This window comes from Plecotus auritus (assembly GCF_963455305.1).
Source record: "Plecotus auritus genome assembly, chromosome: 9".
NCBI classification, from domain to species: Eukaryota; Metazoa; Chordata; class Mammalia; order Chiroptera; family Vespertilionidae; genus Plecotus; species Plecotus auritus.
Window position 1 is genome coordinate 47,377,609 of NC_137783.1, and position 21,233 is coordinate 47,398,841.

Here is a 21,233-nt window from a genome sequence, read left to right on the forward strand (position 1 = left end):
GTGATGGTCAATTTGCATATTACCTCTTTATTATATAGGATATTTAAGATTTCAGACATTCTGAGCTTGGGAAAATTAAGTTGCTAGGTTTTCAGGGCTGTTTACCAGCAGACCCTGGAATTATTTTTATCCCAACCTTAAGAGTAGACATATAACAATTATTTTATGGTGGACTGTTAAATATCCTTGTCATATGAGTTATTTTTCTTTGTACCTCTGATATCTGACTCAGTACCTGGGATATAGAGGCACTCAATAAACATTTGTCCTTAACTTTTGGGGTAGGCTCACAGAGTTTTAAACCTGAGAATATGATGAAAGCTATAACCCTTATCCAGATCCTGTCAAACCTATATTCCCTCAGTCCACCTCAGAGTTTACTACAGCTTTGGTAGACAGATCTTGTACAAGCCCATAGCTTCCTACAGCAAACACCTTTGTCTGGAATTGCAAGCAGAGTTAACAGTCCTAATAGCAATCTGCAACCAATGAGAGATGAGATTTGGAGGCTAAAAACTCCAGTTCCCTATGCCCTCAATGTGGCAATTCTGAGGTATGATCTATAATGTTTCTCAAAATTTACTAACACATAGGAGTCACCTCAAGAGCTTATTAAGCCATCGATTCTTGAGTTTGTACTTTTAACCAAGCTCCCAAGAGATAATCATGCTGCCAATCCATGGACCACAATTTGAATAGTATTATTCTGAGTCCCCAGTGGGACTCAATCCTAATTGCCCAGAACATTGTTTTTTACTTTCTTCTCACTCTCTTACACTTCTTGGATTCTGGGATCACCTCTCTAATTGGCTACTTGCATCCAGATTTTTGTTTCAGGGTCTTTTTGGAGGGAAATCAAATTATAACGATACTCTCCTTAGAAAAATGCACATAGAAATAGAGCTTTGTGTACAACTTTAAAGAAAGAATCCCTGGAAGTTATTTAGGTTGTAAAGGAAAGTGACAGGGTAAATGTCATGTGACCCAAGGTCCATGAAAATTGAATCAGTCTATGTAGAGTCTAGCAACTTAATATAATCTTGAAAAGCTCGAGAAGTTGGCTGATTTCAACAAGCTCTCAGAATTTATTTTTCCAGAACCTATTAAGTCATTTCTTTATTCTTCCTGGTTTGCATCACTCTTACTTTATGGAACATAGTAGTAAATCCTGGGATTCTAAAGAAACCCCATGCTTAAAATCAATAAAAAGAGTAATGTTAATAGTCACAGGGATGTAAAGTACAGAATAGAGAATATAGTAAATAATACTGTAATAGCTATGTATGTACCAGGTGGGTACTAGAAATATTGGGGAGAACGCTTTGTGAAGTACGTAAGTGTCTAACTGTACACCTGTAACTAATACAAAATAATGTTGAATGTAAACTGTAATTGAAAAAAAGTAAAGTCTGTTTAATCATGCCAAAGAGAGAGCGAGAGAGAGAGAACTGTTACTCATTCCTATTGGCTCTCATTGTTTCTTCACAGTCATAGTACTTTCTGGACACCACTGCTGGGCCCCTGTGACCCTTAGTTCTTTTCTTGCTGTGTTCATTCAGAGCCAGGCATATCATAACTACAGCTGGTTTCTCCCACTTCCTTCTATTGTTAATCCTCACCTGAGGAAATTTTTCCATTGATTTTTTTAGAGAGAGTGGAAGGGAGAGGGAGAGACAGAGAGAAACATCCATGTGAGAGAGACATATCGATTTGTTGCCTTCTGCACGCACCCTGACCAGTGCCGGGAAACCTGCAACCAAGGTACGTGCCCTTGACTGGACTCAAACCCAGATGCTTCAGTCTGCAGCCGATGCTCTATCCACTGAGCCAGACTGGCTAGGGCTCTCCCACTTCTTTCTGGATTCCAACATGACTCCCTATTCTATCTCATCCTTTCGGGAATCTATAACCTTTAACTCATATATTACTAAGCCCACTCTGGTGTCATCTGGAAATTTTGTGGCATGTTCTAGTTCTGTAATATCTGGATAATCCTTATTATCCCAAATCCTAATCAGCAACATAAAGAAATCTAGCCCTAACTGGTTTGGCTCAGTGGATAGAGCATTGGCCTGCGGACTCAAGGGTTCCAGGTTCGATTCCAGTCAAGGGCATGTACCTTGGTTGTGGGCACATCCCCAGTGGAGAGTGTGCCAGGATGCAGCTGATCGATGTTTCTCTCTCATCGATGTTTCTAACTCTCTATCCTTCTCCCTTCCTCTCTGTAAAAAATCAATAAAATATATTTTTAAAAAACAATCTAACATCAGGGTCACCGACACTATTTCCTAACCATAGCATAAAGTAGCTTCTTAGCTGTGCCCACATGTAGGCTGGCACATGTGTTTGTGCATGGTTATTTGCCTTATGTACTATTGAATAAGTATGTTTTCGTATATGTCTATGAATGTGGTTTCATGAGTGTGGTGTATGTGTGTAAGTAACCAGAGCTCAGATTTGGTCTTGAAATTTGAATAATGAATGTTTAATATTTGACTTTAATTAGTCTCTGTGCATTGTTTTCATCTGCCCTCAAATATCAGAGGAAAAATTAGTGTGTTTCCTTGAAGTTTATTGACTGTTACCGGTGGCAAAGCAAATTCCATAAAAGAGCAGGTTTCCATACAGAGCAAGTGGAAGGAGACATCTGAGTTGGTGAGGAAGGATGCTCAGAGTGGGAACTCAGAGTGAAGGATGGAATGGCAGATTTATCCCTTCTTTTTCCCTCCATTCCCAAAAGGAATGAAGGTGGGGGTATCCTGCTCAGCATTTCCTCTCCAAGTTGGAGCCAGAGAGGGGAAACTTGATGCAAAGTAGAGGAGGAAACACCTCACAGCTCCTCTGTTTCTCCATCCAAGGGGATGCCAATATCCACACTGTAGTCTACAGGCTCCCCAGAGCTCAGCCAGGGAATAGGGGTTCGATTGAAAGAAGGCCTGTTGGAGAGGCTCTGGTTGTAGAGGATCAAGGGTTCACTCAGCAGGGGCCCCAGGTCAAACTTGGGCATCTGGAAGGTCATGCGTTTGGATGCCTTCTCATATCCACCATAAGGCATTGCTGTCCTGAAAAGGGGATATATTATTTCATTAAAAACCAGAATAAAAGGGACAGTGCTTTATCAGTGAGATGTTACTCTGTTTTGAAGATAGGGAAGTCTGGGAATTTTAGTTGCAGATTGCTTTTGCACGCCTATTGTTCTTCTCCATTAGCATTCCCATCCCCTTCCCTGGTTTTCCGGGTGTCCCAGCATTTTAGAGAAAGTAACCCCAAACATTACAGACTCAAGGGTCTGAGACCACATTAAATTTCAACATAGAATCCCTACCCTGCCTCCAGTGGATAGTATATGGTCTGGATGAGAGGGATGAACATTTCCTGGGAAATCCAGGCTCCTTAGGACCAAATGAAAAAGCACTTTACTAACACTTCCCTATCCTGCTTTCACACAGATCTACTATGCACGGTCTAGAGAAGCCCAATTTCAAAAGAACAGTTAAGCTTTACTAAAGTAGAACCAGAATCCTACTGCAGGAATAGTAATGGAATCCTAACTTTGAATAAAGGGAGGCTCAATAGGACTTTAAATGTACACTCTCCACTGGGGATGTGCCCACAACCAAGGTACATGCCCTTGACTGGAATCGAACCTGGAACCCTTGAGTCCGCAGGCCAATGCTCTATCCACTGAGCCAAACCAGTTAGTATTTATAGTCAAAGCAACCAAGGCCAGAAGTAGTGTAACTTTCCCATGCTCGCACAGCTAATAAATGGCCTATGAACTAAAATTCAAATCCTGCCTCCCAGCAAATTTTTTTTTTTTTTTTATCATAGTTGGCCGTTTCTCTGAGCTAGGACCTTCAATTAGGTCCTCTTGCCTCCTGAAACATTTGAACCCAATTCTTCATCCCAACTAAGGACACATTGCCACACACTGGGATGCATCTGGTTCCTTCCCCATCACTCCTACCTGTTGAAGGACTTATATTGGGGGAGTTCAGCTTTGGCCCCATAGGCCAACAGGTCAATGCCAAGTTCCACTTTCTGCTGGGGGTCAACTCCCATGGCTCTCTCCCATGGGGAAATATAGGTCTTGAATACAGTGATATGTTTTCCTTCTCCACCTGCCTGGTCTCCTAGCAGCAATGGAAAAGAAAGTAAGTCAAATAATAGCAGTTAGTAGCCAAGGGAAGTTAGTCTCACACCCCTGTGCAAGGGAAGTTGCTGGAGCCAGAGACCAAAGGTATAACATCCTCCTGGTAATTGTATAAGGTTTGTGGAATAATGGTAGCCTGGGGTCAGATCTGTGACTTAAATGGAAAAGCCAGAAAGGTGACTGAGAAACAAGGCTTCTGGATGAAATTGACACATCTCTTTATTCTCCTGGACCCAGAAAGTCCATTAAGATATCTCAGGCCTCCCCTGCTCCCTACACCCAATCTAGGTCTCATTCCTAGGGATATGGCTGCTCTAGGGAGCAGATACATTACTCTTGGGGGAGGATACTTGCCTGTTCCTGTATCACCAACCCCTGCTGTTCCAGCAGCTCCTCCTCTGCCAGTCTGGGCCCCTGGACCACCTGTACCCCCAGATCCAGATCCAGGGCCCTGATGGTGCTGTTGGTCAGAGCCATACTGTCCAGCAGAGCCACTTCCCATGGCCTCGCCTCCACTGCTGCCCTTGCCATAGGAGAAACCCTGACCAGCTGTGCCCAGCTGTCCCCCCACTGTAGGAAGGAACTTCTGGAAGTGATCCTGAAAGAAAAGGACAGAGTGAGGGGAAGGTTAGCAATGGGTATGGAACATATACAAAGACACAGGTATGCATAGCAAGGAAGATTTGATCAGAGACAATGGCCAACCAGGAGACACTGAATCCTCTAAGATTCTCCCCTCCAATAGATGAATAGTGGGTAGCTTAACTATGAAGAATTAAACTCTCCTTAAGGGGTAGGGCTCCCTTGGCTCAGTTTCCCTAATACCTTAGGATGGCGACAACTCATTCTCCACACCCCTCCTTCCCATCCTTACCAAAGCAAAGAGGACCAAAACTTCTGCTCAACTAAAATTTGAGATATAGCTTTGGGATGGGGAACCCAGTCTTCGTTTGAAGAACTACAGAGGTCTCTGTCCAGCCCCCTCCTCATCTTGTCTAACAGAACTCTTTTCTCTCTTTTTCTCTTTCTCTCCCTCTCTCCTCTAGGTGCCTGTTGGACCAGGATTTCCTGACAGTGAAACTATAGTGGGGAGGGGGAAGGGTGACCAAAAGAGCAAAACTGGATTCACCCCAAAGCCTAAAAATAACCCACCAACTCCTTCAGGAGGCTCTACTGGCCACCCATTGTGCACATCCCCTTGCTCCACCCAGTGTAACCAGACCCAGGCAGGAAGGAGGGCTTTTGGTCTCCTAAAGTTAGATATAACTGGCTCAGCATTTTTACTCTGCTTCTACATAAAGGCCAGTGACAGACACTTCTGCCCCTGGCCCCATGTATGCATCTATTTCCACTCTCCCCTGACTACCCAGGGAAGGTAGAGGGGGTAATAAGGAAATGGAGCCAATGCCCTCCTTCTCAGCTATAACATCTTGTGCCTGGCCGCTCTCTTCAATCCCTACTTCTGTTTCTTTGAAGAATCCTGACTAGGGAACGTAGGATAGTGTCAGTGCCCACATTGGGGTCCTTAGATAAAAGAATGGCTCAAGAAGGAGATGGCTATAAAATTTCATTTAACTCTATAGGATTGTCAGATTTAGAAAATAAGATTATAGGACACGCCCTGGCCGGTTTGCCTCAGTGGACAGAGCATCGGCCTGTGGACTGAAGGGTCCCGGGTTCAATTCCAGTCAAGGGCACATGCCTGGGTTGTGGGCTCAGTCCCCAGTAGGGGGCCTGCAGGAGGCAGCTGATCAATGATTCTCTCATCATTGATGTTTCTATCTCTCTCTCCTTCTCCCTCTCTGAAATCAAAAATATATTTTTTTAAAAAGATTATAGGACACTAGTTGAATTGAATCTCAGACACACAACAAATACTTCTTTAGTATAAATATGCCACAAATATTGCATGGGACATATTTATGTATGAGAGTATCCATTGTACATCTGAAATTCAAATTTAAATGAGTGCCCTATATTTTAAATTTAAATTTAATTTTTAGCTCTAGCCAGTTTGGCTCAGTGGATAGTCAGCCTATGGAACTAAGGGTCCCAGGTTCGATTCTGGTCAAGGGCACATACCTCAGTTGCAGGCTCCTCCCCAGCCCAGGCCCTGGTCAGGGCTCGTGCAGGAGGCAACCAATCAATGTGTATCTCTCACATTGATGTTTCTCTCTGTCTTTCCCTCTCTCTTCCCCTCTCTCTTAAAAATCAATGGAAAAATATCCTCAGGTGAGGATTTTAAAAAGTTTTTAATTTTTATGTCCCAAATAGTTTCTGGGACATATTTATACTAAAAAGTATTTATTTTGTATCTAAAATTTTAGTTTGTGTCTTGGGATTTAAAAATTTATTTTTATGTAAAAATATTGACTGGGACATAACTTTTCTAAAAAATTATCTGTGTGTATCTCAACTTTAAAACACAGGGCTGGGCTTCCTGTGTTTTATCTGGCAACCCTATCTTTAACACCCATACTGGAAAGGAATTTTCTCCCTGAGGGTGTGGTACTCCCCACCCACCTTCACTAGCTCTAAGATGGAGACTGAGTTTCAGAGGTGGGCTGTAATTCAACCTGGAGCTGTTGAGGATTCACTATATCTGGGGGTTTTAATGGGCTTTTAAATTTCTGGGAAAGGGAGGTTGGTGGTATTTTAGAGATTCGGGGCCTACCAAGAAGCTTTCAGAAGGGGCACTAGGCTTTGAGAGTAGTAAAGTTCTGAACTCACCATTGAGCTGTCAGAGAAGACATCAGGGTGGTTTTCATAGATAAATTTCTCCACTCGCATCTGCCGCAGTTTGAACATCTTAGAGCCCCGGTTAGTGAGCAGTGACAGCTCCTCCAACATCACATCCCTTGGAACACTGATCTTCTTTCCCAGGTTCAGGCCCGAGCTCTCCTGTCCACCTTTTAGGGAGGTGGGGAGGAAGAGGCAAGAAAAAGAGGAAAAGAGGGTTTTCTGGGCTTAGCATGCAGATGTCATCCATAACTAAGTGTATGTGTCCCAGCAGAGATCGCTAAGGGAAGCAGATGTCTGTGATGTCTGATCAAATTCTGTCTAGTTTATAAGGGATTTTGATTTCCTAGTTTTGAAGTTGGAGAGAATGCATGGGAACGGGGTTGCAGAGTGGAGATAGTGGAAATACTAGAGTAGAGAGAATGAATGGGGTCAAGGGGACATGGACATGGAGTTATAAGGCAAATAAAGTACATCATAGATGGAAGCCACTGGGGAAGCTGTAGCCTGTGGTAAAGCCCAAAGGCCAACACAGTGTAGAGTTGGACACCTCTTAGTATACTCCTGCCTTAACTCCTTTTCCTACTCATCCCCTCAGTGAACTCTGGCTACAAACAGCCTGTGCAGTTTTCCATTTTAAACACGTACACAGGCTCCCTAGCTTTGAGGAAAGAAGTAAGGAGATTAACCATTTATTGAAAGCTAACTCTGTGCCACTCTCCATTGCATATATTTTCTTCCTTAAACATACCTACCTCACTGACCTGTGGGTCCTGTTGTCCTGGACCTAAGCTGGGTAGTATGGCATGGGTATTATTGTCTCAGATTACAAGTGTGGAAGGGTGAGTAGTTAGAGTCGAATACTTTCTCCTATCCCACTACCACTATCCCACACCCCACCCTACCCCTGAATTTCTCTTGTCTCTTCACCCTAAGACATATGTAACCTTATGATATTTCTGGGACTCTTGGGCCAGAGATACTCTTAATAAGAAGCCCCATACTAGGCAGGTGCAAAAATGCCATACCTCCAGTGAGTTCCATGATCAGCTTACTGGATTTCCTCTTTTTGTTGGGGGCTGGGGTTCCTGAGAGCGGCATTGTGGAGGTAGGATTCAGCCTGGATAGGGTGGGAAGAAGGAGTTGAAAGATGAACAGGGATTGGGAAGGGTGTGTCTACAGTAAGGGCTTCAGGGAGCAAAATTTCATTAGATTTTCAACGAAATATATATTCCCAGGACTTATATGCATGCATATAAGAGTAACCAATGGATGCAAAACACTGGGGGGTGAGGGCATGTATGGGAGTGGGGGGGGGCAATGGTAAGATATGTACACATATAATACCTTAATAAAAAAAATAAAAATAAAGTTAAATATATATATATATATATATATATATATATATATATATATATATATATTCCCTCTAGTGGTGAAAACTCACTACTTTGGGGCTTCTCTTCTCTTGGGAGGCAGGGCAAAAGCTATAGATGTAGCCCTGCCCCTACCTTCTCCCAACCTCTTTGCAGCTGTTTTACAAAGTGCTAGTGCATGCATTAGATTCACAGTGTATGTTGGGAGGCAGGGGCTAAAACAAACAAACAAACAAGTAACACACAGGCAGGGCAATGCACCCAGGTTTCATTAGCATGATTTGAAGTTTTTATTTGAATGGGGATCTCAGATTGGGGCTGTCATACCAAGCTCTGATCTCTCCTCAGTCTTCCCCAACCCCCAGGGGGTCAGAAAAATGTTCTGCCGGGGTTGAGATCCAGCCAAAAACATTCTCCATAGGAAGGAGAGGTTGTTGCTCCTCCACTGGGCCAGCTGGAATATGGCCTGGGAGGTCACAGCAGTGCTCCCTGCTCCATTTCAGTCACCCCTGCCCCAGACCCCAAAATTGAAGGGGGGGGGGTGGTCAGGGAACATTTGAACCTTGATACATGTCAACTCAGCAATATCATAGCAGTGGGAATTTGAAGGCGGATAGGAACATAATAATAGTATCTGGCAGTGAAGGGGGACAAGTTGGAAAAGATACAGACTTCAGCTCCTCCTTGATAGAAGTTGGCAACCAGCAAAAATGTTGTCTTCTGTTGAGTCCTGTCTCACAACACAACTGCAATTCTGCTAACTTAGTGGGGTCTGCTGAGGTCAGAGTCCAGGAACTGCTAAATGGACTCTCCCTGTATCTCTCAGCCTCGAGGTTCTATTTTTCCTCTTAGACCCCCTTCTTACTTCTCCAGCACCTCCCCCAATATCTCTATTCCCCCCACCCTCCTGGGCCCCTCTCCTTCCAACTCTCTGTGGCTCCCCTGAACTGGACAGCTGGGAACTGAGCATAGATGGGGGAGAGGGAACTACCCCAGGATCAAGGGTCGCTATTGCATACACAGACACAACAGTCAACAGAATGGGCTCCAGCCCCTCTGGTTATAGAGTTGGAGACTTACCAGTTGCTTGGGCGGTGGTCAGCTCTCCCTGGGGTCCAGCAGCTTTGGAGGACTGAGCTGCTGTGACTGGAGAACCTGAGCTGGGCAGGCGTGGGGGAAGCACTGGCAGTGGGGGAGGGAGTGTGGTTATTAATAGAGATGGTGAGCGTAAGCAGCTCAAATGGCACAAGGGGTACTGAGACCCTGGAACCAAGATTCTGCCCTCCTTGCCCAGAGGCTCAGGAATGAAAGAAAGGCCTTTGGGATTCTCCCACTAAATTGTCTGAGCCAGTCTGCCCAGGAACTCCCTTTCACTTAACATCTAGAGTCTGAGAAGCTTTCAGGGAGAAAGTGAAAACTGAGAAGGCAAGAGGAGGTAGGCAGCAAGTGGTAGATAGGAATTCGGAGTGGGAGAACAAGAACCTAGAGAGCCACTTAGAGCCAATCTACATCACAGCTGGAAGGACATGTGGGTGCATTTTGGGGTGGGAAAGCTTAAGGCACTATGTTTGGGAAAGGAATGTCTGTTCACAATGGAACTACTCTTTTGAAAGTTCCTGGATGGGTTGATCTTTCCTCTGGGAGGGCCAGATTTTAGCAGATTAAGGGACCATATTAACCAAACCCAGTGCTTTCTAGGCTGTAAGGGAAGATGTGGGGAAGACCTGACCAATTTCTGCCTTTTCACCCCTATTTGCTGTTGGGGTGCTCAGTTCAGCCTACTCTGCAGGATAGATGTTGATGTTTCTCTGAGAAGTGTATGAAGGCTTCTGACCTGCCAAGGCCTTACTCTCTGAGGTTCCTACTTGGGCTTTTCTTTAAAGGAATACATATCCCATTTGCATTGTTCCAGAGAAATCTCTGGGCAGGGGCACTAACTGGAAAGCCCCCTTGTGAGAAGCCTGTCATGTGCCCAGCCCTTTCCCCAGTAGCTCCATGAACATCTGGTTCCTCCTCTACCTTCTTCTTAGGTTCTGAAATCACCCTATTGTGGCTGCTTTAAGAAATGGGTTTTGTAGCTCCCAGAATACCCCCCTATTCCTCTGTGAGCTCTCCACTCTTCCTGACAATGCCCTTTTCCCATCCTAAACTTTTCGGGTTCAGGCTAGGAGCTGAAAGGGCTTTAGCTTTCTGTAGTTGGCCTCTTCCTAGATCAGTTTAGCCTCTAGATCCCTCATCTTTTGTCATCCTTCTCCATTTCTTCCCAACCCAAAGAAGCAATTAGAAGAAAAAAAACAAATAACAGATGGTGATTTCATCATCACTACAATCCTCCCCTCAATAACAAACCAAAATTTGATGGCTGCTTACACTCACCATCTCCTGTCATTAAGTGCCTAAAACTACCAGGTGGATGAAGATAGAATATTTAGCCTATGCTCTCTGGACCCTTCCTTCCTTTGGAATTCTGAGACTGTACTTAGGAGCATCTGGGTCCTGGACCTGGTTATTGGGGCAAATATGCCCCCTGCTGGTAAAATTGGAGCAATGGCACTTCCTTCTCCAAAGTCTAATTCTAGTTTGCCTCTTGTGCCTCCTCTTCTTTTTTTTTTTTTTTCTAGAAAGGTTTTATTCATTCTTTTTTTAAAAAATTTTATTGTTTAAGTTATTAAAAATAGTAGTACATATGTCTCTCTCTTTTTTTTTTCTCCACTGACCTCCCCCTCCCCCGGCCTCCCCTACCCCGCCCCCCGCACTTGCACTCTCTTCTTTATTAGTCTCAATCCACACTATCTGCCCACCCTCTCTATTGTTCTTCCCTCTCCCTTCCCTCACCCTACAGCCATTGTTTTCCCATGGAAATATGGTTGCTTCCTCTAGGGAGCTAGGAAATGTTGATGGCAAAGGGCCTTTCCAGCTTCTCTTAGTTCTGTAAACGGAGGCCTAGCTTGGGAAGTATGGAGCAAGAGATTGAAAGAGGGACAGTCTGTATGGGAAATGTGGGGAAAGGGAACCAAGGGGGGTGGTAGAAGTGACTAAATAGAAAAGAGACAGAATTGGTAGAGAAGATCAAGAGACCAGGAATAAAGGGCAAAAGGGTGAAACATAGGAGGGCAGCAATGGAAAAAGAGACCAGGAATCAGGAGGTCAGAATCATTGAATGAGTTAAGATCAAGGGGAAATCAGGATTTGGGTATAAACCTAGAAGAAAAAGAAAGCAACAGACGGTGTGGGGTATAAGTTTATTCTTGTGCACAAACAAAAGTACTGTGACTCACACCCAATATACAAAAGAAATGATCAATTTCTAGATCAAGCAGCAAACGTGACCCTTGGTAGTCATGGTGAAAGGGGATTCTACACTCATTTAGGATCAGAGATCAGGACCTGAAGCTGGAAAGGAACAAGAACTAGGGTCTGAGGGGTAGGATAGGACTGAAAAGAGGGTTGGCTCTGGATGTTTCCTAGCCCTTTCCCAGGTAGTCAGGACAAGCTGCAGAAGACAGAGGGACAGACTCAAAGGAGGTAGCACAGATACCAACTGTTTTTTCAACACTTAGTATATACTCTGACATCCCCCCACCATCATCCACTTCACTCTAACAAATGCATTCTTCTCCATCACAGTTCCCCCCAATCCTCCTCTTGTACACAGTTGGTTTCTTGTTACCTAACTTTACTCTCTGCCAACACTGCATTCTCACTCTCTCACCATGCTCCTCTTTGTGGCTCAATCGATTTCATTAATTTCTGCTCTGCTCCTGGTTCTGCCTCATTTTCCACACCATGGCTCTTTTCTGTCTGTCCTAAGCTTAGAGGAATTGAAGCCAATGATTTGTTCATTCTCAGAGGAAATTTTTATTTTTGTTCACTTCCTGGGTGCTTGTTGCTCAGCATGGGCCTGTCAAGTTGCTAACTGTCTGAAATCCTGAGGATTAGAATTTTTAGTTCGATTCCTGATCTAACTGGGATAATGCAGCCCATACAAACTGCCTTGGTCCTTCAAGTCTCCCCATACTCCATACGTTTCACAAGATGCTGTATTCCAATTACAGATGCTAGCCTTTAACTGTAGTGAATCTCTTTCTCCCCTAGATTATCCATGTGGGGTCATCTCACCCTTCTTTCATCAGTGCAAGGGTGAGACCCACATTAGGTCTTTATTTAGATCTCTCCTCTTACTCTTGCCTCAGACAGAAGAGCACATCTGTACACTTGCACATGCATACACACATACATACGCATACATACATGCCGAGGTATATGCCAGCCAAGTTTGGAAAAGGTGAGCAGTAGAGAGTAACTTAGCGCAAACAAGGATCAATTCAGTTTCATTGCTGCCGGCCTGGTGGTGAGATTCTTGTTGAGTGCTCAGTGGTAGTTTCTCTGTGTGCTTCTCATTGAATGTTATGAAGTTCACAGAGAAAAGAACAAATTAGAGAAATACAGACCAGTGAGAGAATATGGGTGGAGAGACCTAGAGATAAAGACAAGGATCCAGGCAAGAAACTACAAAGACAAAGAGAAGCACAAATACCAAAGCAGAAATATTAGGTTGGAAAGCAGAAGGGAGGTTGGGAGCCAAGAGGAAATGGGGATGGGATACCAACTCCAAAACTATCTCTGGCAGGAGAAAATTTAACCTCCAAATGCCTGAGAGAGGGGGTGGATTGGTTAGGAGAAGCAACTTTAGGAACGGGAGAAGCAACTCTCCTTGGTCCTGGGAGCTGTGCCTGCTCAGTGGTGGCCTGCACCAGGCCTCCACACCTGAGCCTGCAATCCCGTTTTGGTGGCGGAAAACCGGGGCCTGGCTACCTGGAAGCCACAGGAGCTGGGTGAGGTCCCAAGACCCCTGGGAGACTCTGGAGGAGGAGCAGGGGTAAGGACAGGGACTGAGGCCAGCTCTGCCCTCCAGATGGGCTCGTCCAATGTAGTGGCTGCTCTGGGGGCAAGCACAGTGGGAGCCAGGGGTTCTGCAGTGGGTTGGGGTGCTGGAGTGGAAAATCGGCGGATCTCCTGGATTCGGGCAGTTTTGGGGGGCCCTGAGGAGGTGGGACCAGGAGTCTGGGGAGCCTCATCAAAACAGAACATGGCAGTTTTCAGTTGGTAGGGCTGGTGCCGCATGAAATCCAGAGCCTTGATGCCCTGTTTGGGGGTTGCTCGCGGCCCCTGGGATTGGGCCTTATTAGGGAGAGTTCGGGCAGCCTGGGGGAAATAGGGTGAGAGCAGTGGGTTGTAAGCAATAGGAGGTGGGGCACGGATATTGGGTGAGTATTTCCAGGATGGGGGCAGCGAGGGAGTAGGAGAAGGGCTTCGGGGCCGAGGGCCAAGGCCAGGACTAGGTGTGGCCTCTACCACGTACCTGTCCGCTCGGCTTTGCCGCTTGGCAAATAGCTCCCCACCCCTGCCCTGAAGCCTTGGTGGCTCAGGGATTCCAGCGGAAGGGGCTGCCCCATTCACTAGCCCTTCAGGGAACCCTCGAGATGAGGGTTTAGGAGCCACTGGGGGTGGAGTCTTAGGAGTCATAGGGGGCGGGGTCTTAGGAGCCATTGGGGGCGGGGTTTTGGGTGTCACGTGAGGCAGGGTCTTGTAATTCCTGCCCCCTGGTGGCTGCATGAAGTTGCAGGCTTCAGCCCCCAGGCTCAGAGCATCCTCCTCGGGGCCAGATTCAGCACCCCCGGCCCGGGGTTTCTCATCCAGGTTCTGCACCAGCGATAGCAGCTCAGGGTTGGGCGAGTTCTTCGTCTCCTCGTTTCCCTGCCGGAACATCTGCTTCCGAGTCCCCCGACGCCGGGCCTCCTGGAGGATGCCAGTGCGAGCAGCTGGCACAGAAATGCGCTGCTCCCGAGCGCTGGGGGGCTCGGGGGCGGCGGGGCCTGGGGCGGGCGCCTCTGGGCGCGCAGCGGGTCGCAGAGGCGCCGACAGGAAGATAGAAGCGGTGGAGGTCATGGCAGCTGTGCTAGAGGAAGCAGGGGGCTCTGGAGTCCCGCCTGGCGTAACAGGACGATTGGGGGCTGGGATATACAGGGAGCTGGTGGCCGTCAAGGGGCCTGAAGAGCGTGGGGTGCTGGGGGAACTGGAGGCTGACAGGTGGCTGGGAACCCCTGAGGTGAAGCTGGGCAGAGGGGTGGGCCCCTGAGGAGAGGCCAGGAAAGGTGGTGGGGCAGGGCTGAGGCCTCCCAGGCTTTCACTCGCCCTCTTGGGGGCCACGGGCCGGAAAATAACCGAGGTGGTACCTGGCCGCTGCCCCTGAAAGCCCGGGGTAAAGGGCCTGGCTGACCGGTTAAAGATGCTTGGAGTTGGGGTAGGGGCTCCACCGCCTGGGAGGAAGGGTCTGGGGCCCGCTAAAGGGCCTGACAACTGGGGGAGCCCGGCAGCCTCGGGCGGGGCACTCTGGGCCCGAGGGGGTGACTGCAGGGCTTGCCCGTTGAGCGCGGCTGCTGGCCCGTCCCCGGCTGCTGGCCCGTCCCCGGCTGCTGGCCTGTCCCCCGCCGGCTCCTGGGTGCTGGAGGCTGCGCGCTGGCGCTGCTGTTCGAAGAGCTGGACCCCTCTCCCCGAGGCCTCACTCAGCTGCCCTCCCAGCCCCGGGCCCGGGCCCTCTGCTGCTCCTGAGCCCGGCCTGGCCAGCTCCATGTCCAGGTAGGGGCTGTCCCAGTCGGACTGGTTGGTGAGGCTGCGGGCGTCGGAGAAGGCCTCCTCGTCCAGCTCGGATTCGCTCGTCGGAGGGACTCCGTCTTCTTCCTCCTCGGCGCCTGTCCCAGCTGCAGACCCAAAGCTCACCAAGGTGTATTTCTTGGCTCTCTGACGTCTTTTCTTAAACATAAGCACCCCCTTGGAGTGGGGGTTGGGAGCTGCAGTCAGCAGGGATGCAATCGTCCGGCATTTGGTCTTGGCCTCCTTCACACTCTTCTCCTGGAGGCTCTCTGCCCGTTGCAGTTCTGAGGGGGCCGGGAGGGGAAAAGCTAGGTGAGCCTCTTGGAGTCCTATTTCCCAAGCCTTTCACCCCCTCCCCGGCCAGCTCCCTCGGCCCTCCCACCTCCTGCCTTTTCAAGGTCCTCTGACTTAGGGGCAGATTGCAGGGTGAAAGGTGAAACCAAGGACAGTTCAAAGGAAGGCAGAGTCTAGTTGGCTGTCCAGACACCACTCTGACCACAGCTCTCCTATCCTCTCCTCCCTCTATTCTGCTCCTATCTTTTCAGAGATGTGCTCTTACCCACCCCACTCACATTCCTCCCCTGCCTCCCTCCATTTCTGGCTGGCAACGCAGGGGTGCGTTGGGGTGGAGGGTGGGGGAGGTCACTTCCCAGGCAGAAAGATGAGGCAGGTCCCAGGGAGACAAAAGATGAGAAGGGACACCTTTTTCTCACCACAGAGATCACATTACAGAGATCTCAGAAAGTTTGGGACTTACTCACTTACCCCTATGATAAGGACACATAGGACCCTTAGCAACAAGGATCTTATTCCACCCCCACCATGCAGTCCACATCATATACATTCATAGGAATAACCCACTACACATCATTTTTTCATGGACTTTTCTCTCTCATTTACATATACCCCAGGTTATATATACCCTAGTTCACACATGTATTTAAACAAAAACACATAGAGTCACTTGAATATATTCACACACATGCACACTCCAGATGGCCCTTCTTCCCAGAGTTCCCCCTGCAAAGGTCATTTTCCTAAAAGTTTGAACAAAGTTTTAGAGCAGACATTGGCCTTCCAACTGCCAGGCACTCTTCTTTGCCTCACATCCCGCTACTCACAGCCAGGAATAGCGTCAGATCAGAGATGCAGGAGAAGCCAGAGTGCTGTTCTCCAAGGCAATCCTCCAAACCTTTATGATACCTCAAAGACACTGACGAAATCTATTCACCTTTCCCCCAGCTGAGGTTGCCAGTGGAGTAATCTTCCTTAGGGGTCAGCCTTCTAGGTAGAGAGCTCAGGCCGCCACTACCAGGCAGGCACAAAAGGATTATATACTAAGGGGCGGCAGGGCAGGGCTTCCCATGCCATGTGGGGCCTGGGAGGTGGGGCCAGGAAGTGGGAGAGGCTGCCCTGCTGCTGGGACCCAGCCTTGGGCTTTCTGATCCATGATCCCCAGTTCCTCCTTTAAAAATTATTGAAATTCCATCTCCTTTCTACTCAAGATACCAACTCCCTTCTAATTAGAGCTCTCATTGTGCCCATCCCAACATTTATACCACAGAATAGAACTGTGAACAAGAGATAGATTTTGGAGTCAGAGTTCAGTTTAGGTTTTTGGTTCTGGGGAGAGTTACTTCACTTCATTGAAGTTCAGTTTCCTCATCTGTAAATGAGAATGATAATAGCTACCTCATAGGGTTGCTATGAGGATTAAGTGAGATAATGTAGGTAAATTTAGCATTTAACAGCAGCTATGAGTTCCACTGTGAGTAACCATTACTATTAAAGCGTTCTTGTCACTAGCTACACCTGTATACAGACACTTTCTTATTCACACATATTTTCTCCCACATACAGACCTTAATATGTTGATAGGTTATTCACACTTCTCTCTCATTCACACACTCTCCCCTTGAGTTTTCTACAGCTCATGTGGTCACAAATCCCTTTGACATGTGACCACAGCATTAGTCCATTCTGAGAGAGGGGTCATGAAACTTTTCTTAGGAAAGAAGGAAAAGGAAGGCAAAAAGAGGAATAGATAAGGGAGTAAGTCCTTTCCCAAAGACCTCCCTTCCTAACTGTTGGTGTATTCCCCTGCCTTCTAGATCCCAGAATTCCCTTGGCTATGGGGAGGTAGTACCTGCATAGAATGGGTCCTGTAGCTCAGGAGCTGGGCCTGGAGCTTTGTTGGAGCTGGCTTGGCTGAGGGGCTCTTGGCCGATGGGCTCAAAGGTCTCCATGCCGAAAGGCAGTGTTGGCTGGAGCTGGACCAGCTTGAGCCACCCCCCATGCCTTTTAAAGCCCCTTTGTCTTGTCCCCAGAGCTGGCAGCTGAATGAGCTCACTATGCTATTTTTGGAGCCTGTCCCCCTCCCTTCTCTGGCCTGCTCCACAAGCCCCGGTGTGATAGACGTGGGCACCTGCCTACCCTTCCCCCTACTTCACCCCACTGGACAATGAGGTCTGCTTGACTAAAAATAGCCCTGAGCCACTAATTCCAGTCTCATCCAGCATGAGGGGAAGGGAGAGAGTGCTAAAATGAGAATTGGGGATAAGCATGGGATCCTGGGCATGCATCTGGAATTTCTTTGTGGTATATGGGACATTCTTAGGGATGCCAGACTCTAAACTGTCACATCTTTAGTTTCTAATCCAGACTTATAGACACAAAAATTCTATGGATCAGGAATCAGAATGATGGAGGGGAGGAATGGGAGATGAGAACTAGAGGGATAATCCTGAGATTTCCAATGTGATAAGAAAGGGCTCTGGGAAGAGGCATGGTAGGCATAAGATGGGGAGAAAGTTTGCTCTTCGACTTTGTTCTATAGCTCACATCAAAAATAGCAGAGAGCTTGAGATAAGTGGAACTGTGTATGTGTTTTTTTTTCTGCCCAGGCCTACATTCTTGCCTGAGATAAAGAGCTGAAGATCCCTCCCTCTACCACTTCCTAGGGACTCATGACTATCCTGTAGCCTCCCAGTCCCCAGGAATGCTAACTGAATTTACAAAGGTCAAAGGTTGCTCTGATTCTATGCCTGCAGTTAACACTGAAGAGGCCCTGTAGCCATGCCCTGCTTCAAAATACTTCCCTGCCCTCTATCTAGCACCTAGCAAAATGATAGCAAGGACAACAAGCAAAGCCTTTATTGATTCATGTCTCTTTCCAACTTCCCTACTTCCCCTATTACTGAGTTGGGTTGAACCACCTGTACCTTTTGCTGCACTAGTTCAAACAGCAGAAATAATGGGGACCATGAGAATAATTATTTCCTCCTCCTACTCATCACTCTTCTCCACTTGTCCCCAAGACTATATCCAAGGGAAGAATAAGGTATGGTTATGAAGGGGTAGATTTAGGGCTCAGATTAAAAGGCTGGGAGGAAATGGTTCAGGCACTCACTGGCTTGCTTGGCCTTCTGGGTGTAGGTGGTAGTAAGATCTTCTGCCACCGGGTGGGAAACAGGCCCCACCATAGGGATGAGATGAGGGCCAGGCCGGAGGGTACCATGGGGCAACAGCAGGGCCTCGGCTGGGGGTGGCTTAAGGGTTGCCCCATTCTCCGAAGATGGGGAGCTCACACGGCTGTCACCCTGGTTGGAAGGGCCAGAGATAGCAGGTGCCGGCTCTGCAGGGCTGTCAGACAGGTAGACCTCATCAGGTGGGGCTCCCGGAGGGGTGGGCCTTGTGGGGCCTCGGCGGCGGGGTCGGCGGGCCTTCTCCTGGGTGGCAGGGCCATCAGCATCACTGTCTGTTTCTCCGTAGTAGGCCTCACTATCAGGGGGTGAGAGGAGGCTCCCAGGCTGAAGAGACTGGGGAACTGGAGCACCAGGGGGCTCAGGACTCATTGGAGATAAAGGTGACAGCACCTGAAGCTCACCAGGGGATGGAGATCGCAAAGGCCCTTCATCCTCTACCCTGTGAAAGATGAGAGAACTTGAGAAATGGGTTGGATGACTGCCAGCTAGAGATCTGGAGGGGATGGGAAAAGGAGGTAAGGGGAGGAAGGAGATATAGGTGGAATGGGTTGGGAAGAGTGGAGATCTGAAGACAAACTGGGAGGCAAATGTGCCTGGAGAACTGTGAGTAGAAATGGGCTTTGAGGGAGATGTGATAATGAGACAGGCAAGGGGTTGAAGGAGGCCCACATACTCAGCCACTTGACACTCCATCCCTAAATTACAGATATATTCAAGCCCTTTGGGAGGCCTACACTAACATCTATATTCCAGCACTGATACACGAGCAGAAATAGGTATTTGTTAGTTGCTGAAGCCAGGCCAGTGAGACACAGAGCTGAGTCAGGGAGTAGGGGGACAGGATGGGTTGGCTTGGGAGGATTCCATACCTCTGCACAGTGAGGACTAGTTGAGTCCCTGAGGCATCGATGAGGCTCATGGCACTGGCATGGGAGAGGCTGGTGCAGGAGACCCCATTGATGGCCAAAAGCTGGTCCCTCTCTCGGAGTCCTGCTCTGCCAGCCTGGCTCCGTCTTCGGATCTGAGAAGGTGTTGAAGGAGAGACTGTAGGTGAGAGAGGGCTCCAAGGGGGAATAGAATGGAAGGAGTTAGGATGGGAAGGACCCATGTGTGGAAGGGATTTTACTTTGCAATATAAGAAAGGGTGGAGGGGGGCATGGGACTGCAGTTGAGGGGGCCTTCTTAGAGGGAAGAAGGTACAGAGTGGAGGGAGCAATACACTATATGAGGGGAAGTAGGATAATCATAGAATGAGAGGATTGGGGCAGGACAGATGCTAGAAATGGCTTTCCAAGATTTTCCTCTAAGGGCAATATCTATACTAGCTAATAGTTCACTCCTAGGCCTTGGAATCCCAGGCACTATTATCTACATAGTCTACTAGTAATGTTTTAGAACATTATTCCAGATTGGAGGGAGTCCTGCAGATTCTGGGAGACTGTGATTGTGTGTGTATATGTGTGCCATGGTGGCTATCATTTACTAAGTGCTTACTAAATGTTAGGCATGGTGCTAAGCATTCTACATGTATTATTGCATTTAATCCTTAGAGTGGTTCTATGAAGTAGGAACTCTTATTACCCACATTTTACAGTTGAAAAAATTAAGCCTGTACAGTGAAACCAATAGGGTAACAACTTCAACTGACAGGCTAGCACCAAAAAAAGAGTCTTGCCTAGTGAGAAAGGATCTGGCGTAGGAAAAGAGGAGCACTGAAGGCATGGGCAGGGCAGGGCAGGGCTAGGCTGGGCTGGCATGACAGCCTCAGCTCATCACATATCAGGTTAGTTAGAGAGAAATTAGAACCTTCCCTACATTCCTGGAGTTTGGGGTAGAGGCACAGACCCAGGAGGCTGGGTGGCCACCCCTGGGCCTCTGCTGCTATGGTGCTGCAGCGAACTGAGACAGAGTCTCTTTTTCTTTGCTACCAGAAACCAGGAATTCCCTTTTCTAATAGCCCCCACCCCCACAGGACACTACTTCCCCCAGCAAACTTTAGCATGCTTCCCTGCCCATCTACCCACCCCACTCCTCTTCTTCACAGCCTCCCACTTCTCCACCACATGACTCTTCCCAGGTTCCCCCTTTCCCTGAAACCTCAATATAGGGGCTCTCCCTTACCTTGGATACCTGTAAGGGTTTCCTCTGCTCGGCCCCCCCCTGAAGTCGGAAGCCCCAGGGGGCTCCCCCTGACAGTGTGACCAGCACCTCCTTCTCAGCACCCATCGCTCAGGTTGGCCTATGGCCCTCGGAGTGTGGACAGTGTCCCAGGGAGAGAAGTCGGGGTGCTGGTACCCCGTCCGGCCTGTCTGTCTGGCTGTCCTGCGCCTGCTGCCCCAGGCCTTCCCCCCCACACCACACACCACAGGCAGGCAACTTGGCCCTGGGATCAGTCCAGTCCAGCACACGTGTCCTGTCAATCGGAGTTGTGCTCAAAATAGTTGCCGGCTGTACTCCTCTCCCTCCCCCCGCTCTATTACTCCCAGAACTAATTATAGTAAAAATTTCTGCTTTCCCCTGTCCCCCATTCTCCTGCAGAGGCCTTTTACTCAACACTCAGACTACTAGTTCTCCAGGCTCTATAACTCACATACACCCTTTCAGGGACTGTGGTTTCCCAGATAGGATCATGGACTAATTCCAAGTGCTTTCCTCCAAAGCTCATTTCAAAGTGGCAGCATCAGAGGCTTCGATTCCAGAGCAAGGAATGGTTGGGTTTGTCCCACAAGTTCTCAAGCTTCCTAGAAAAGAGTGCCCCTTCCTGTATGAATCTACCTATTAATTAAAATGGAGATCTATATCCCCTGCAGTGCTGGGTGCAATTTA

General features: G+C 48.0%; 2 protein-coding genes across 6 annotated transcripts; both read right to left on the bottom strand.

Moving 5' to 3' along the window:
* Positions 1–2,459: 2,459 nt before the first annotated feature.
* MYOZ1 (myozenin 1) lies at positions 2,460–9,736 on the bottom strand. Of its 3 annotated transcripts, XM_080643023.1 has the most exons (7): positions 9,349–9,426; positions 7,921–8,012; positions 6,884–7,062; positions 4,508–4,751; positions 3,968–4,133; positions 3,326–3,392; positions 2,466–3,062 (listed from the first exon to the last, which is right to left on the bottom strand). In XM_080643023.1, exons 2-7 carry the CDS (start codon positions 7,991–7,993, stop codon positions 3,036–3,038), a joined length of 756 nt encoding a protein of 251 aa, XP_080499149.1. In that variant the 5' UTR covers positions 7,994–8,012; positions 9,349–9,426; the 3' UTR covers positions 2,466–3,035. The 3 variants fall into 3 exon arrangements, with proteins under 3 accessions (XP_080499147.1, XP_080499148.1, XP_080499149.1); XM_080643021.1 differs by lacking the exon at positions 3,326–3,392 and having other exon boundaries at positions 2,460–3,062; positions 9,349–9,736; XM_080643022.1 differs by lacking the exon at positions 3,326–3,392 and having other exon boundaries at positions 2,460–3,062; positions 6,884–7,019; positions 7,948–8,012; positions 9,349–9,434.
* A 1,761-nt stretch (positions 9,737–11,497) lies between these two features.
* Positions 11,498–20,633, bottom strand: SYNPO2L (synaptopodin 2 like; the record flags this gene model as incomplete). Of its 3 annotated transcripts, none has more annotated exons than XM_080643025.1 (4): positions 11,498–15,206; positions 18,332–18,846; positions 19,277–19,428; positions 20,538–20,633. In XM_080643025.1, 4 exons carry the CDS (start codon positions 20,631–20,633, stop codon positions 13,006–13,008), a joined length of 2,964 nt encoding a protein of 987 aa, XP_080499151.1. In that variant the 3' UTR covers positions 11,498–13,005. The 3 variants fall into 3 exon arrangements, with proteins under 3 accessions (XP_080499151.1, XP_080499150.1, XP_080499152.1); XM_080643024.1 differs by having other exon boundaries at positions 20,529–20,633; XM_080643026.1 differs by lacking the exons at positions 18,332–18,846; positions 19,277–19,428; positions 20,538–20,633 and adding an exon at positions 17,069–17,168.
* Positions 20,634–21,233: the final 600 nt, after the last annotated feature.